Source organism: Myotis yumanensis, unplaced genomic scaffold (genome assembly GCF_028538775.1).
Source record: "Myotis yumanensis isolate MYYU_CA2020_CCGP unplaced genomic scaffold, mMyoYum1.0.hap1 SCAF_4, whole genome shotgun sequence".
NCBI classification, from domain to species: domain Eukaryota; kingdom Metazoa; phylum Chordata; class Mammalia; order Chiroptera; family Vespertilionidae; genus Myotis; species Myotis yumanensis.
In genome coordinates this window covers 85,986,168-86,004,125 of record NW_027223755.1, presented here as the reverse complement: position 1 = coordinate 86,004,125, position 17,958 = coordinate 85,986,168, and the positions used below count along the sequence as shown (strand labels likewise).

At 45.5% G+C, this 17,958-nt stretch overlaps 1 protein-coding gene across 3 annotated transcripts in view; it reads right to left on the bottom strand.

Moving 5' to 3' along the window:
* The window catches only part of GALNT17 (polypeptide N-acetylgalactosaminyltransferase 17), a 417,411-nt gene that overhangs the window by 87,703 nt on the left and 311,750 nt on the right, over nt 1-17,958 (bottom strand). For all 3 annotated transcript variants that reach the window (XM_070412838.1, XM_070412839.1, XM_070412840.1), the window contains exon 6: nt 7,919-8,036. In XM_070412838.1, coding sequence (XP_070268939.1) covers nt 7,919-8,036 — 118 coding nt within the window. The remainder of the gene's footprint in view (nt 1-7,918; nt 8,037-17,958) is intronic.

The window sequence follows — 17,958 nt, the reverse complement described above, 5'->3', positions numbered from 1 at the left end:
AAAATAAACTTGAGATGGATTAAAGGCCTAAATGTAAGACCAGAAACCATGAAACCCCTAGAAGAAAACATAGGGGGGGGGAAAGCTCCTGGACATGGTTCTTGGCAATGATTTTTTGGATATGACACCTGAAGCACAAGAAAAATAAAAAAAATAAAAAGCTTTTGCCCAGCAAAGAAACAAACAACAAAGTGAAGAGACAACTTACAGAATAAGGAAAGTATTTGCAAACGATACATATGATAAGAGGTTAATATCTATATATATAAAAGGCTAATATGCAAAGTGTCCCCTCAGGAGTTTGACCAGGAGACCGGGAGTTCAATTGCTCTCTATGATGTGCACTGACCACCAGGGGGCGGCACAACAAAGGAAGGCCCTGGCCAGCAGTCAGAAGGCCCCGATCAGCCCTGTTCACTTGCCAGGCCTAGGGCTTGTACCCCTCGTTCAAATTATAAAAAGAACTCATACAATTCAATAGCAGAAAGCCAAATAATCCAATTTTTAAAAATAGGCAAAAGATCTGAATAGACATTTTTCAAAGAAGATATACAAATGGCCAATAGATACCTGAAAAGATGCTCAACATCACTAGTCATTAGGAAAACATAAATCAAAACCACAATGAGATATCACCTCACATCTGGTAAATGGTTGTCATCAAAAAGACCAAAAATAAATAAATACGGGCATGGATGTGGAAAAAAAGGGATCCTGATGCACACTGTTAGTAGTGTTGTAAATTGGTACAGCCACTATGGAAAATAGTATAAAGCATCCTCAAAAAATTAATAACAGAATTACCATATGATCCAGCAATTCTACTTCTGGGAATATGTCCAAAGAGAATGAAAACACAACTTGAAAAGATATCTGCAACCCTATGTTCATAACAGCATTATACACAACTAGAGGCCTGTTGCATGAAAAGATTCGTGCAATAGGCCTTCCCTTCCCCTGGCTGCTGGCACCGGTTTTCCTCTGGCACCCGGGACCCAGGCCTTTGCTCTGGCCGGAGCCACCTCCAAGCCTCTCATGGCTCCAGCGGCGCCTCCAAGCCTCTCACGGCTCCAGCAGCCGGAGTCGCCTTCAGTCTTTGCTCCGCCACTTCACACCTATGTATGCAAATTAACCGCCATCTTTGTTGGCGGTTAATTTGCATATCTCGCTGATTAGCCAATGGGAGGTGTAGCGAAGGTATGGTCAATTTCAATCTTTGTCTATTATTAGATAGGATAGTCAAGACATGGAAGCAACTGAAGTGCTCACTGCTGGATGAATGAATATATATAAAGCACGCAATGAAAAATTATGCATTCATAAAAAATGAGGAAATCTTGGCATTTGCAACAATATGGGCGGAACTTGAGGATACTAAGTGAAATAAGTCAGTCAGAGAAAGACAAGAACTATATGATCTCACTTTTATATGGAATCTAACAAAAACACACACCCCAAAAACAAACCCCCCCCAAATTCATAGAAAAAGAGACCAAATTTGTTGTTACCAGAGGCAGAGGGTGAGGGGAGAGGAGATTGAAGAAAGGTGGTCAAAGGTACAAACATTTACTAGGGATATAATGTACAGCATGAGGACTACAGGTACTGCTGTATGATGTGTATGGAAGTTGTTAGGAGAGTAAATCCTAAGAGTTCTCATACAAAGAAAAAAAATTCTTTCTTTTTTCTTTCTCTTTGTACTGTATCTATACAAGATGGATGCTAAATAAATATATTGCAGTAATTACTTCACAATATATGTAAGTCAAACCATCATGCTGTGCATCTTCAACTGATACAGTGATGTATGTCAATTTGTTCTCAAAATAAATAAATAAATAAAAAGATTTTTTAAAGAACATTACAAAATATCTACCCTCTTAGCAAGTTTTTTAAGTATATAATAAGTATTACCTCTAGGCACGAGGCCCACACAGTAGATCTCTAGGACTTATTCATCTCGCATGACTGTAACTGCCTGGAATATTCCTACTCCCACACTCCTCTCCCACACTCTGTCTACCTAAATTCAACTCATTTTTAAAGTCTTAAACATCTTTTCCTTAGGGAGGCTCATCCCAACACTCTAGACTAGATAATTTCCCCTTGATATATTCTCCCATAGCATCCCCCATCCTATCTTTTCATACTCATCACATTGATAATTATCTGTTAAATGAATGGATTTTCTGCCTGCCCGTGCCTATCTACAGTGGTATCCGCAGTGAAAGTGCCTGCTGCAGTAGAGACGGCACTCAACACGTCTTCCTCATAGTCAAAAGCATTCGACTGACCTGTTGGCCACATGTAATATATGCATCCAGATTAAAGTCCAGTCTGTGAAACCCAAAAGCCTATTCTATCCCCAGACAAGAGTAGAAACTTTGCTCTGAATTTTAACACATACGTACTCTAAACCTGCACTATGAAGACATGCACACAGCCATATATGACCAATGCCAGCAGCGAAGGGAGAACCAAAGCCACAATCAATCTAGAGATTAGGAAAAAGAAACAAAATTCCAAAACATACCCTCGAGACCTGAGAATTGGGGGATATATACAACCCAGTCTGAGTCCCCTCCAGGAGTGACAGTTTTCCAATCAAAACATTCACCAGATGTAGCAAACCATTATGCTGTGCACCTTCAACTGAGCCCAAGAGTTCCAAATGGAAGACAGAGGTCACAGGAGGCTTCTGGGCATTGGGGCCCTGATGTCAGGGGCTTCAGAGAGGGCAGGGACTCTATCCCGATTAAGATGGATGCTGGAGGGTGAGTCTCAGACCCACAGACAGAGGAGAGGCTGGGGATCAAAGCACCCGTCTCATGTTTCTGCGTGAGCTAAGACATCTATATTCTCTCGTCCCCAGATATCAGCACTCCTGGTTCTTGGACTTTCAGACTCAGACTGGGACTGTATCTATCCCCCGATTTCCAGGGCTTCAGTTTCAGGCTGAATTACACCACTAGCTTCTCAGAGATAAGAGACAAGGTGAGCAAGAGATGGGACAGAAGAGATCAATGTGAGTTCATTTGGGGGTATGGAGTTTTCTGAATGATCCCTCTGAAGGAGGCAATTCTCCAAATCTATTGATGAAGCTATCCTGATTGGCGTAGAGACTCTGAGCACCCCAGCCTGTGGGTGACCCTTTAGATCTTCAATGAGTTGAGCTCAAGTGGACTGGGCTGGGCAAGGTGGCAAGGATGCCCATCTTGGACCCACCTGAGTCCTAAGAATGGCATCCCAGCTCTTCAAAAAAAAATGGTGTGGCCCAGGGCATCCAATTATGCAACTAGCAGTTGTGGCACCCAGGTCTTACTCTGCTTTTAAAATATATATATTATTGATTTCAGAGAGGAAGGAAGAGGGAGAGAGAATCATTGATCGACTGCCTCCTGCACGCCCCACACTGGGGATCAAGCCTGCAACCAGGGCATGTGCCCTGACCAGGTATCCAACTGTGACCTCCTGATTTATAGGTTGACACTCAACCACTGAGCCATGCCCGTTGGGAAAAATCTGCTTTTTAAGAATATTATTGTTACTCTGTACAAATTAATATATATATATATATATATACTTCCTTTTCCCCTAATTTGCCAGGATAGGAGTCTGAATGCATTGACTGAGACTATTGTGGAGCATCGGCAAAAACTGCACCCAGGAGAAGGCCCTCAGGCTAGGATGGGCCAGGTAAGGTTATCACACCTGTGCATCCCACACCCACATGCTTACTTATCTCCATCTCCATTGTGGGTCCTTGGCCTCATAAATATTTTTAACAGCCATGTATACACACATGAATCTTTTCTTTTACTCAGTCCTCGAGCGTCCTGTTCAAGTTAAGACATTTTCTGATAGTTGTAGGATCTGACAGCGCCTTTCTATTGTCTTCCATTAGGAACAGCTATGCGACAGGGTTCAGCAGTCTTGCCTGTCACTCTTTTACATGAGGGTTCAGAATAAGTAGTGCCTTTTCTTCCCAAAGAAGACTGATATACCAGGGAAGTCTGAAGCCACCTGATTGATTTTACTACACTTAAAAGTGATCTATCTGCTCTTCTGTCCTTGGAGATTTTTTTTTCTTCCCATGTAGATATGTTACAGTAATATGCCTCGTTAAAGGTTTCTGATTAATGTTACTCAGAACAAGATGAAACCTTTCCATTTCTAACCTCATTTATTTTCTTGGTCCTGGGAAGCTTTTCTTCCCCTTCACGGTATTGTATCGATTGTTTTGGTCACAGGCAAGCTGCCTTTCATCTGAGCGACAGCCGGAAGTCAGCCTTCAGCCTCAGTGACACTGTCTATTCTTCCTATTTTTGTGACACTCTACTTACTGAGGAATCAAAAAGTAATGAAAAATGTCAGAGACTAGTTAGAAACATTGCAGATGGACCTATTTCTTGGTGAAAAAAAAAATCCCAAAGAAAGTATGGTATGCACATATTGAAATCTTCCCACTTAAGCATAGGATTCTGTATCGTTTCTCCTAGCTAATTTATATAAATGTATATGTGCCCACTGTGTTCAAATTATATATGCGTGTAAAAGATTACAAAAAGCTCGAAGTTTTTTCAAGCTGTGGGGATGGCTTTCTTAAAAATGTATTTATTATTCCCCCTATTTGTGCTCTAAGCATTATAAAATAGCACAAAATGAAAAGAGAAATACTATATGACTGGTAATCAAAGCAGCTTACATAGATCTCCAGGTAAAAGGGAGCCCTGTCCAGGAACCGACAATCACTTAGTCCAGACACCTGCATACTAAGCTAAGGAGGAAGTAGGTATTGTTACCTAAGGGTTGGGGGCTGTGCTGTGTGGGCTGGGAGTGAGGAGAAGGGACTCCCTGTGGGCCCGCAATGGCCATGGGGACACCTGGAGGAGGGCCTTGAAACATGTGAACTCTCACCTGGGATCCTTTCTGAGAAAAGTATATATTTGCTAAGAAGCTGACTATGGTCAAGGTGTACATCCAGGAGCACTTAAGCTTGGCCATGTGACAGAATCCCCTGGAAGGCTTGTTAAAACACAGGTTTCTAGACCCCACCCAGAGTGTCTGATGTAGGGGGTCAGGGGTGGGGCCTGAGAATCTGTATTTGTAACAAGTTCCCAGATTAAGTCGATGCTGCTGGTCAGGGACCACACCTTGAGAACCACAGGATAGTGTGTAGACGGTGGCTCTGAAGACCCTGAACCCAGGCCTTGGTCTTTATGGCATCAACAGCACTCAACTCTGCTTTAAGAATGGGCAGAAAACAGGCTTCTATGGAGTCAGCTTGCAGCTCACAAAAGGACACGGTCAATGGGGAGAGGCATAAACCTTTCCCGTCTCCAGCATGGATGCTGGTTGTGCTTGGGTGTACAATAAGAGGCAGGCCATTGCACGTGAGGGTGGTATCTACCCTGATCCATCTGGGGAAGCCAAATTGCTGTAGAGAAGACAAGCCAGCCAGAGAGCAGACGCTGAGGCTGCCTACTCCAACTGGTTCACAAAGGAGTGTGCGGAGTGGAACTGGTTGGCTCCTCAGCTGACGGTCCAGGGGCTTTGGTGTACTGGGCTGTGCTTTGAGGTGGAGATGGAGGGCCCTTCGCCTTCTTCGGGGATGGGGGCAGCCACACAGGACTCACTTACCACCATCACCTTTGCTAAGCAAATGCTTTGCAAGTGTGGGAAGACCAACATCTTTTTTTTAAAAAATATTTTTTAGAGAGAAAAGAAGGGAGAGGGGAGAGGGAGAGAGAGAAACATCCATGTGAGAGCGAGACATTGATTGGCTGCCTCCTGCACACCCCCTACTGGGGATTCAACCTGTAACCCACACATGTGCCCTGACTGGCAATTGAACCAACAACCTTTCAGTGCACAGGACAATGCCCAACCAATTGAGCCACACCAACCAGGGTAAGGGAGACTACATTTTAGCAAGCCTTAGCAGTGTGTTCCACTGTCAAATCCTCGGTCACCCCACAACACAGCCTACAGTGGCAATCAATCCTGGAGTCCCACCTGTACTTATAACCCTCCCCCTATGCCCCTGCCTCCATAGGGACAGTGCTCTACCCATCACCCTGTTCTCCCCTATGTTGGTAATGAGGTCTTACCCTTCATTGGCTTCCTTCTCACAGCATATAGAGACATTCCAACCCCTCTTATCTTAAAAATGAAACTTAAAAAACCTCAACTCTCTCAATGCAGGGCTTCCTCCAGCTCCTTCCTTTCACAGATAAGTGCCTGGAACCAGTTATTACCTCTTGATAAACCATCAACTTGTTCCAATCAGGTCTGTCTCCACCACTCCACTGCTTCTACTCAGTTAAATTCCCAACAGGTATTTATTCAATCATTAATCTAACAGATGTCTATTGAGCCATGTGCCAAGCCTGGTTCTACATGTTGGGATGCAAGATCTGTGTCCCACAGAACTTGCAATCAGAAAGGGGAAGATAGAGAAAAACAATACGCATACATGATACATAAGTAAATTCTGTGGCATGCTAGAAGTGGATGAGAGCTAAGGAAAAAAACAACAGAGCAGCACAAGGAGGGATGAGGTGGGAGCAGGGCCAAGTTCAACATGCTAGGTCCAGATCTGTGTCTGCAATTAAATTCAAAACAGATGAAAGACAGCGTATTAACTATGATAACATATTGGATTTTTAATTGCCGGACTTTACAAAGAAATCTCATGCAAATTCCATTGAGGAAAGAACCCTGCCTGGAATTGAAAGCACAGGAAGAGGAAGAGTCTGCGATCTCCAAAAGGGAGCGATTTTAGGATCCAGAGAGGGTCCCCATCATTTCCTTCACGCATGTAGCCTGGCCATTCATTACACCACATGGGCACAAAGTCTTTCATTCAACAAAGGGGACTCAGGTGTTGATGAGGGGCTGCTGGGGTGTCTTAAAGGTACTGAGCAGCTAGGGCTAAACCAATGAAATCACAAACAGAGCAGGCTTTGATTAGGGATAGGGATTCTGCACTGGGTACCTGCCTGGTAGAACAAAATCGAGAATACAACAGGAAGGTGGAAGAAATGCAATAAACTTAAATCCTTACCATTGTGTCCTGGGTCATTTCCAACAAGAGTACTTTCCAGGGGCTTAGGTATGCAAAAGCTCAGGACAGGGGGCAACAGACACAGGGGCATCGGCAGGAAGGGCGTCCTCCCAGCACTCATTCCTTGCAATGTGGAGAGAGACTTGCACTAGGCAGGAGTAGCAAGTCTACTGCTAAGAGGCTGACAGGGCCTAAAGGTGTACCTTACCAGTTGGGGGGTGGTCATTTATCTTAACTTTAAAAAGAGGAGGTTGGAATATATCAATGTGTCCAATTTTTTTTTTTCAGTGGAATTCTCTTTTCAAACAAAATCTTAAGCAAAACCCATATACAACATGTCTAACAGTGGAAGTGATCTGGCTTAGGGCCCAGCAAGAGGCCCATTCTGCATTCTTCTCACTCCCCGACCCTGTCATTCTCTTTAGAAGCATTTCTGAGACAAGGGAGGGTCCCACAGAACATGGCCTTGCTCTTCTCTGGCATCTTGTGATTCTACAATGTACATAAACTATCAAAATTCATAGAATGGCAATACTAACTTAAGGAGTAATTTAATTTTAAGACAAATGTAAGGAGAGAATGAAACTGGAAGAGAATAGGAAATAAATTCTGTGGCTAATGTCCAGAGTGAGTCACTGAGGCATGGAATAAATTATTCAACTCTTTGAAAGGGAAAGCCCAGGATTTCCTGTCGAAAGAGGGGTGACAATCTTGCTGGAACATCCTCAGGGACAGGGGTGGGATGAAGGAATCTGTCATTCACCAGCTAAGGAAGCTTTAGATATACATTAAGATGACCAGGCAGCTCTGCTCACAAATGTGAACAAGAGTAAATGTCGCCATGTCACAAACCTTGATTCCAAGTTCGATGTTTTCTCCTCCATACACATCCATCCCAGGGTCCAGGAGACCGATTTCACCAAAGAACTTCCTGTTGACTACGAAGGAACAGCCAATCATTGCTGGTGTCCTGTGGGAGAGAGAGACGCTAAAGTCAAAGTCATCACATATACACACACACTGGAATTTTATTCAGCTACTAGAAAAAAGGAAATCCCACCATTTGCATCAATATGGATGGGGCTTGAGGGCATTATACCAAGTGAGCTAAGTCAGACAGTGAATGACAAATGTTCTCACATGTGAAATCTGAAAAAAAAAAAAAAGCCAAACTTGTAGAAACAGGGGGAATTTTAGTTACCACGGACTGGGAAGTGGGGGAAATGAGGAGATGTTAGTCAAAGGGTCTAAACTTGCAGTCGGAAGATGAGTAAGTTCTGGATATCTGATGTATAGCATAGTGATTATAGTCAACGATACCATATTATAAACTCCAGAGTTGCTAGGAGACTAGATCTTAAATGCTCTCACCACAAAAGGAAATGATGATTATGTGATGTAATGGAGGTGTTAGCTAATGCAATGGTGGTAATCACATCGCAACATATACATGAACCAAATCAACATGTTGTGCACCTTAACTTACACAGCGTTATATGTCAACTATATCTCAATTTTTATAAAAGATGCTAAAGTCATCAGCACCAGAAGCCCATCACAGGCACCATCCTGTGGGGGTGGTTCCACTCTGGCCAATGGAATAACTTGGGGCTTGGTTCCACTCTGGCCAATGGGATAACTTCCTGAAGGCCTCAGTGCCCATACCCCCATTCTCCATAAAGCTATGTTTTAGCTTCAGTCAAACTATGGGACCCAGAGCACCTACGGATAACCCGGCACCTTTGCAGCTTGAACAAGAACAGGTCTCACATGTCATGTGAAGTCTGCAAGCATGGAGAGACTGGTTCTCACTGCATGTCTGGGGACGGCTGTGTGACAGGATGGGCGCATGGGCAGTCTCAGAGAAGCTCAGAGGAGAAGAACAGATGTGTCTATCTCCTGTCCCAGGAAGAAGGGCTTTACCAGTTGGGGACATGAAGGGAAACTGGAGAAAGGAAGGTCAACAGGAGGAGGTCTAGACTCCACATTCTGATGGGAGAGAGTGGATCAGGATGCTGGTCCTCACAGCGGGGAGAAGACTCTGAAGAGACCCTGGTGCCCAAAGGGGCCAATTATAAACCACAGAGAGACTGTCTCAGCCCACAGAGAAGGGGCACTAAGCAGGAGAGATGAAAGGTACGGATAGGGTGGCCATTGGCCAGAAAGTCTGGAAACAAAGATTAATATTTTATTTTTGTATATATGAATCTTCTAGATTATTTCTTCTGGAGTAGGCTAAAGGAACAAGTTGAATTCAATGGAAATCAGAGACAAAAACCACTTGAGGCCACACATCATGGATGCATGTGCAGAAACTGATGGAATCGCAGCATTAATCTACCACATTCATGGCAATTTTGCATAAAGCATGGAACCCTGCATTGCTAATAACGGACAACCCACTGTTACATTTTACATATTGCATTGTATTATATTATATTACATCCTGTATTGTAGTGCAATATCAACAAATTCTTTATGTCTTTTCATCTCTGCTTCCAGACATTCTACGTACCCTTGTATAATAAATCCATTCAGCAAATATTTTCTCAGCATCTACCATATCAAAGGCATTTTACTGGTGCTGTAGGGGGTAGAAAAACACACAATATACTTCCTGCATTCAAGCAACTAAGAGTCATCATCATTATTACTATATTATTATTATTATAGCAGCTATTTATTGAGTAATTACTATGTCTCCAGCACAGTGCAAAGTACTTTTTCACACACTGACTCATTTAAAAACTGCCACGGCCCTGTGAAGGAGGGACCATCTCCACTTAAAAAAGCCAAGCCCTGTGGGGATTTAGTGGCCTAGCCCTGAGTCACAGAGTAGGGCTCAGAGACCACTCAGCTTCAAAGCCCTACTGATATGTGGCACCCTCCAGCCAAGGCTCCATGAAGGAGCTGGCAACCCCAAACTGCCAAACCCCAGACGTGCCATTAAGATTCTGCCGTGAGCAAAAGAGACATCTCACAAGGAGGCCCGGTGAAACTCCCCTGGGCCACTCGGAAGGTACTCGGTGGCATTCTCTGGAACTGAACTATAGACCTCAGTCTCAGATCCTCATATGCTCTTTCTAAGCTTTGCTTTGACCTCAGTGTCCAGATTTCTGACTCCATGGAATTCCTCCCACTACCCACGAGCCAGGGCAGCAGTGGGGCACGCTGGAAATAGCAGTGTTCAGAGTTGAAAGAACCCAGTGTGGATGCTGACACTGCCACTGAAAACAGTACTGGGTTAGGTTAATGGAGCACCCTGGGTCCCAGTTACTTCTGTACAGCATGCTGCTGTGAAAAGATGTGAGATGAGCCCAGCACACAGGGCACAAGCTCAGCAAATAATGCTCCTTTGCCCTCTACTGAGGCTCATCCAAGCTTTTCCAGAAACCTCCTAGCAATCATACCTGTGTACATGGGACACTGCCCTCTACTGGTGCGGCTGTGCCACCCCAGCTACACCCAGGACAGCAACCACTCACTGTCAATCATTTCCTCCAGCCCTTGACCCCTCAAAGAGAAGCAGCAGATCTGCAGCCTAGAAAAGCACTGTGTGAGCCTAATCTCCCACATCAATCAACCAAACCTAAACAGCCAATCAAATTATGTTTTTGCTGAAACTTGGAATTGAGGGAGTGCTGGGTGCTAGAACTAGGTGGTCTCATCCAAATGCAGGGACAGGCCACTATAGGGGACAGCTCTGGTGCACATGGACGATGGCACATAGGGAGCAAGGCAGGTGCACAGTGGAAGCGTGAGGCCAGGGGGTGGGGGCTGCCTGGCGACTTCAGCTGCCCATCTGCTGAGATGTGTGGCTCCACTCTCTGCCCAGGGGCATGTGAGAGGCCCCTGTCTTTGTGGTCTGTTCTCCTTGACTTAAACCCTGTTAGATGGGCTTCTGTTCTTGCCACCAAACTGTGATGATGACACATGTGTCCCCTCCTACTTATGACCCAGGGGCAGGGTGGGAGTGGTAGCCCACAGCCAGGAGAGGCAAACTTCAGGGAAGATTCATTCTGGGAGAGCTAAAAGCCAGGGTCCACCCTTGTGATGGAGAAATGCCACAGATATGCGTGCTTGGAGTACGGAGGTGCAGCCTGGGAGTGCAGGAGTCTACAGAGAAGGGGGACAGGAGGCAGCCTGGTGTTGTCCATTTTCTAGAGAGTAATTGCTGAGCTCATCAAGACATTCTGGTAAGTCACAACAATCCCCCATAAAAGCTTGTGCTTGGTATCTGGAATTGTCTGATGTTAACACCCATGTGAAAGAAACTAAGCTCCTCCTCCAAGACTCTATACTTCCTAACCTCTTAAAGGCAAGCAGGGCACAGTCAACAAACACTCTCAAAGGGTAGCTATGGATGCTGCCTCATGGTGAAAGCAATGTTTCTTTGAGATTGACTCAGGGCCCACCTGGGCCCATCTGCACCAGCATCACCTGGATGGCCCCTTAAAAATGCAGATTCCTAGGTATGGCCTGGAACCAAGAAACCATGTTAAAGAGACTAGACTCAGGAATGTGTTTTTGTAGCAGCAAAGTCATCTCGCTCCCCCCTCAACAGAGAGGTTATCCCTTCAATTTCTTAATTTGTCATTGTATTCCCAGGAGCTAGTGCCTTGCCTGACACAGAGCACTTGCTAGGTCCTGTTGAATAGATAAATGAGTGTAGTAATCATGGTGTCTGCCCCTGGTGGGGAAGGGCTCCATAAAGGCTCAGGGATAGCCGTCTGAACTGAATCAGAAGCCAATGACAGCAGGGGCGTGTGCTGTAGCTAGGGCAGAAGGATGGAGGAAGGGGGAGATGAAAGAAGGGCAGAGAAGAAGAGAGTGGGGGTAGGGGGGTAAGGTGGAGGACGGAGGGGAGGAAGAGGAAGGAAAAGAGAGGAAAGTGCTGGAGGAAAAGGGGGAGAGGTGGGAGGCAAGGGTCCAAAGCACAAACTTTCCCAGTCAAGGAGGGCAGACTGGATTCCTGTCCTTCCAGACCCTTTCAGATTGCCTCGGGAGACACCTTCCTCTGTCAAGCAGCCTGGTATTTCCATAGAACTGCCGTATGGAAATAGCAGGCTAGTGTTGGTTATGGTGCGAGAAGAGAACTCACAGTACGAGTGCCTTGGGTCCTCTATGGGCTGGGTACTGTTCTGTTCAGCGCATTTGACCAGGTTCCACCTCAGAAGCCCTGGGATTCCTCATGACAGAACCAAGAGGTCCCCTGGGGCCTCCTCATAAAACCAGGCCTCAGCAGATGCCCAGGCTAGCACAAGGGCCCCCAGGAGGCCATGGCAAAGCAGGCCTCTGTCTGCATCCAGGCAGGTGTCAGAACCCAAAGATGAAGGACAGGAGGTGGCTCCTAATGCAATGGGTACATGGAATGAACATGTGAAATGACCCCTTAAAAGCCAAGGTCAAAAGTCTGCCACTGTGTCAAGAAAAACACACCTGATGGGGACGGTGGGAAAGAGGCTGGCAGATGCCTAGAAATCATCCCTGGAGGGAGGCGGCCTCCCCACTGAGCCAAGACCCCAGTCCTACAAACAGCAGATTCTGAGGCCTGCCTTACAGTGCAGGCAGCTAATGGATAATGGTGAAGGTGGAGTCTAGATAACTAAGAGACGTCCTCACCCACAGGTAGGCCGATTCTGGAGCTACCTGACTGGCTGACAGAGAGTAGCTGTCCTCTGTATGGGGAGAAACAGGAGTCCAACAGAAAGCCACCAGTTAGCCAGGCTTGTCCTTATAGTCAGCCAAAAGCCAGTGTGCCCACCCCTCCAAGGCTCCCTCGATGCCTGCCCAGCCACACGAGGCACTGTCAATGGCACTTCAGGGTTAAGATTCTGGAACATGAGCCGATAGCCTCATTCTTCACACACAATGGCGGAAATTACCACCATTCATGCAAATATTTCCAGTCAAAATCACTCAAAGATGATCATCATATTAAGGGATCTGCCAAAATCTAATAGCTCCATTACACAGAAGAACAGAAATGAAAAGTAATCACTCTTATTGTTGCTGTTACACAGAATATATGCAACACACACAACCTTTCCTGCTGAGAGAGATGAGAAAGGAGCAAAGAGAGGGTAGTGGTCCCAGGAACTCTCACCAAGATCTGCAAGATTTTCTCAATGTCAACGCTTCCTCTTCTCAGAGGTGACAAAGGCCCATCTGTGGCCCAGATTCCTCTCTTCACAATCCTTCGCTGGCTCCCTGTTCTCTCCGGAATTCATGCAGGGTCTTCCTTGGCATCCCTGCCCTCCTCATATCTTTCCAGCCACAGGCCCCATACACTCCATGGCCTGCCCACCCAGGCTCTGCCTTGTTTTGGAAGCGGTGCTTATACCTCCTTCTCCAGAAACATCATGCGACCACCTGCATCTATCCAAGTCCTGCCCACATTTCAAAACACATTTCTTCCTTTTTGAAAACCAGTATGTTACAAAAAATGAATACATAGGTCTTAAGAAAATAAACCTCAACATAATATAAAAAAATTTTACATATTTTTATAAATAATAACAATAGCATATGTATTCTCTGATGATAAGCACTCAGCTCTGTGATTAACATCCATCCCCTATCATATAGCTTACTTCCTCAAGTATCTGATCCATCCATCCTTCCACCCCACTGGACCTCTGATCCATTGGCCCTCCCACCTTACAGTGGGTCCCTCCCCTGTTTCCCTCCCTACCAAGCTCAAGGCCATCGTCCATTGTTGCAATGGTGCACTCTCCTCTCAGTCTATTGTTCTTAGTTGGTAAAACCATAATGCTGACACGCCCCCTGTATTGCACAGCTGGACCTGGTCAGAGAAATATGTAACCATGTGGGTTCATTTGACTTTAAATTCAGGGCCATGAGCTCCAGTGGGCCCTTAATGCTGCCCTTCAATCCTGCTACAGGCCCTGAGTTACTCCTCTCTCACTCCTAGAAGATTCTGCCCAGGCCTTCTCCTCCTGCTCAAACCTCCCACACCACATCCTCCTTCCTCACTCTCAACTGATGACCTACTTCCCTAAGAAAATAGAAAAGAAAAAAAAAAAAAGGAGAATGTCTCACCTCCCACATCTATCAGAATCTGTCACCCACTTTCATTCCTTTTGCTATAATTGTCCATGCTCTTAGCTGAAGCCAACATGTCCTCTTCTCTCTTGGGCTGGTTCATTCCATGCCCTCTCTGCTCCAGCCACATAATCCAAATAACTGAAAATGGGTGTTCCCCATGCATGTAACTTGTACATGCATGTTCATAGTACCATTATTCACAATAGCCAAAAGATTTAAACAACCCAAATATCCTTCAATAGATAAATGGATAAACAAAATGTAGTACATCCACACAAGAGAATATTACTTAGCCAGGAAAAAGAATAAATTTTTGATACATGCTACAGCATGGATGAATCTCAAAAACATTATTCTGAGTGACAGAAGCCAGACACAAAGAGTCACATATTATATGATTCCATCTATATAAAATGGCCAGAATAGGCAAATCCATGGAAACAGAAAGCAGATTGATGGTAGTCAGAGGCAGGGGAGAGGTGGTTAGAGGGAGAAACTGCTTCATGGGTATGGGGTTTCCATTTTGGGTGATGAAAATGCTCTGGGAGTGAACAGATGGTTGCACAACCCTGTGAATGTACTTAATGCTACTGAGCTGTAGGCTTAAAAGGACAAAAGTTGTAAATTTCATATGTATTTTACCACAATAAGAAATACTGAGCTGGAGATAACAACCCTAAAACTTGCTTTGTCTTATTTCATTATAAATATGAAGTTAAAATTCCCAATTGCCATTAGAACAGAGGCAGGAGACCAGAGGGGTGCTTCTATCTCTGTTCTTGCCTTCCATTCATGGAGACAGATTTTCCAGCACTGTGAAGATAAAGTCCCAAAACGTTTCAAGTTTTAGCCCAAACACCATATTTTCAATCTGAGGTGAAGAGCACAAGCCCCCTTGTGCTCGTTCTAGGGTGGGTAGGGACATTCGGCGCCAAGGCTTAAGGAAAGCACACTAACCTAAAAATCCTGCCACTTCTGGGCAGCCATCCGAACATCTGTACACGGGGCATAAGACTCCCCTGATGACCCAATGGGATTGTGGGGAGTGTCTGATGAGATCATGAGCACACATGTGCTCTGTGCATGGCAATGTGCTCAACACATGTGCATTATTATTGAGGATTTTAAAGAAAAGTGAGCAACAAAGGATGGTGGGGTGGGCTGGAGGTAGAGGGTACACAGGAGGGAGAAGCTTGTGAAGATCTTGGAAAATGGTGTCGCTCTAGGAAACAGCTCAGGTCTAGAGTGAGATGAGCAGGGACAGTGTTCTAGGAGGAAAGAGAAGTGAGAAAGTCTGGTATTACATGGCATAGAGGTGGGAATTCTGAGGTGAGTATTGGGACAGGTGTGTGTCAACACCCTAGAGAACAGAGTAGGGCAGTCAGAGGAATGCCTGTCCAGTCCACAGTGACAGCGTGGGGGATGCCTGCCCCGCAGATGGCCTAGCCCAGTGGTCGGCAAACCCATTAGTCAACAGAGCCAAATATCAACAGTACAATGATTGAAATTTCTTTTGAGAGCCAAATTTTTTAAACTTAAACTATATAGGTAGGTACATTGTTATTAACTTAATTAGGATACTCCTAAGCTGGCCTTTGCTAAAAATGTCCTCAATCTGATTGAGGTATGTTCACTGAGGTCGACCCCTTCCAACTCTCCCATCCACACTCATCTTGTATACTTGTTTCGTCTATCTCCTTTCGTTCATCCTCTCTATATGTCCAAGCCATCTCAACATACCTTTCTCAATCCTCGACACTACATCTTCTTTCACTCCACAACTTTCCCTAAAATTAACTTAATAAACTTTACTTAAAGTTTTAAGTCAACTTCGCACTGTACGTGCTTGCCCGCACATGGTATTTTGTGGAAGAGCCACACTTACAGGGCCAAAGAGCCACATGTGGCTCGTGAGCCGCAGTTTGCCGGCCACTGGCCTAGCCTGATCAAGGTCATCCCTCAGCTCCAGGACTGAGAGCAGAGTTTGTATCTGTGTGGCAGGAGTCCAAGAGAGCATGTGTGAAATCCCACCTCCCCATGGCCCTGGCATCTGCTCAGTTCTGAACACCTTCTCCTCATTTGCAGGGAAGGACCCTGAGTCAGGATCAAGTGTATCCCTCATCTGTGCATTTGTTCATCTGGTCAACCAGCACTGTGAGACAATGGAGGACGCCTTTGTTGGACTAAGTCTCAGGCACTTGAAGATATAAAAACACATTCTACAAACACTCTTTTTGTTGTTCCTTAGTAAAAATGATTTCTGGTTGAAGCTGGAGTGCCTGTTATACATTGGTGAGCAAGGCCATGTAGTGGTTAGAGCAGGCTTCACTGATGGAGAGGAAAGAAGGAGCTAGAAGACAGAGGACTGGGTGACCTGCTGTCCTCAGAATGAAGCCCCCATCGGGAAGGGACTCCCCTCGGGGCTCCTGTTCAGTGACGGCTACTACCAGGGTGTGTGCATGTCACTGTACGGCTGGCTATCTCTGTCATCACTCAGAGTATTGGGGCCAGAATGTCTGCCTTTTGCTTTGCCCTCCCAGCCTTTCACCTCCTGCAGCTCTTGCAGGTCCCAGCCACCTGTCTCTGGTGGCCACATCTCCAAATTCATGTTTGGCTGATGGTTCATGAGCCAGGGGCCCAGGCTCACCCTGTTTTCTTATTTTATGTCTCCAGGGGGTGGGACGTGCTACCTGTCTCTGACCTTAAACTCAAACACCTGCCATTTCACTGGTCCCAGCTCTGCCTCAGCTAATGTCGTGGCCTGCTCGCTGAGCACCTTCAAATGCCAATGCCCCGTTGGTAGAAAAAGCATATAAAACTAAACGGCATCCCCGTTGTCTTGGATGACTTTCTGCAAATCCTAGCCTCAGGGTACAACAGCACTGGGTATTTTGATGCGACTGTCTACTTCTTTAGCAATAGGTAGCTTGGTTAATCAAAACACACTTATTTCCATGCACTTGGTTGCAATATCGCACACACCATGAATTCTTTTGCACTATTTCCTAATCAACAGAACAAGTGACCGATGTGGATGTTGCCTTCCTCAGTCACCCTCTAGCACAGACACTGATATGCTCAAGGGACCAAAAGACAGGCCAGGGAGGGGGAGGAGAGCGGGTGGGCACTGCACCACTCAGGCCAGCAACGCACTGAACTGAGCAAATGGATGCATCTGGTGCTGCCCTGGGACAACGCACAATTATTTCTAAGCCTCAAAGCAGCTCTACTTGGTAGATATTAGCCCCACCTTCTAGCTGAGAAAAATTGAGGCTAAGGGTTAAGTGAACTGGCCAAGGGCAGGCCTATCCATGTACATGTGGAGTGAGGAGCAGCAGGTGGTGTTTGACCCCACAGCCTCCTAGGTATCCTACCGCCTCCCCAACCAAATCACAGAAAATTGTCAGCAGTTAAGAGCTTCGCACTGGGTAGAATAAGTGGTCCCGCTCTGAAGATTTCTGGAAACTTGCAGCTGCTAAACACTAAAAATACAATTTGGGGGAAGGACTTGGCTGGCTTGCATAGAATTCTCAACTGGCACAGTACAGTAATTTAATACTCGAAGTTCCATTTGCCTCTGCTATACATATAAACACTTGCAAGGGTAAGTCCCTCTGCCTTTTTAAAAATCAAATGCTGTCTCCAGCACACAAATATCTCACAAGAAAATAGGGCCCAGAGGCCGGAGCCTCGCCTGTTAAATGGAGGCAGCACTTTCCCTATTGTTGCTGAAAAGATATCTCACGCTGAAACCAACAACTTCCTCGATTGGGAAGTGAACTGTCTGGTAATAAGAGCCTTTCCCTGTGGCGGAGAAGGGACAC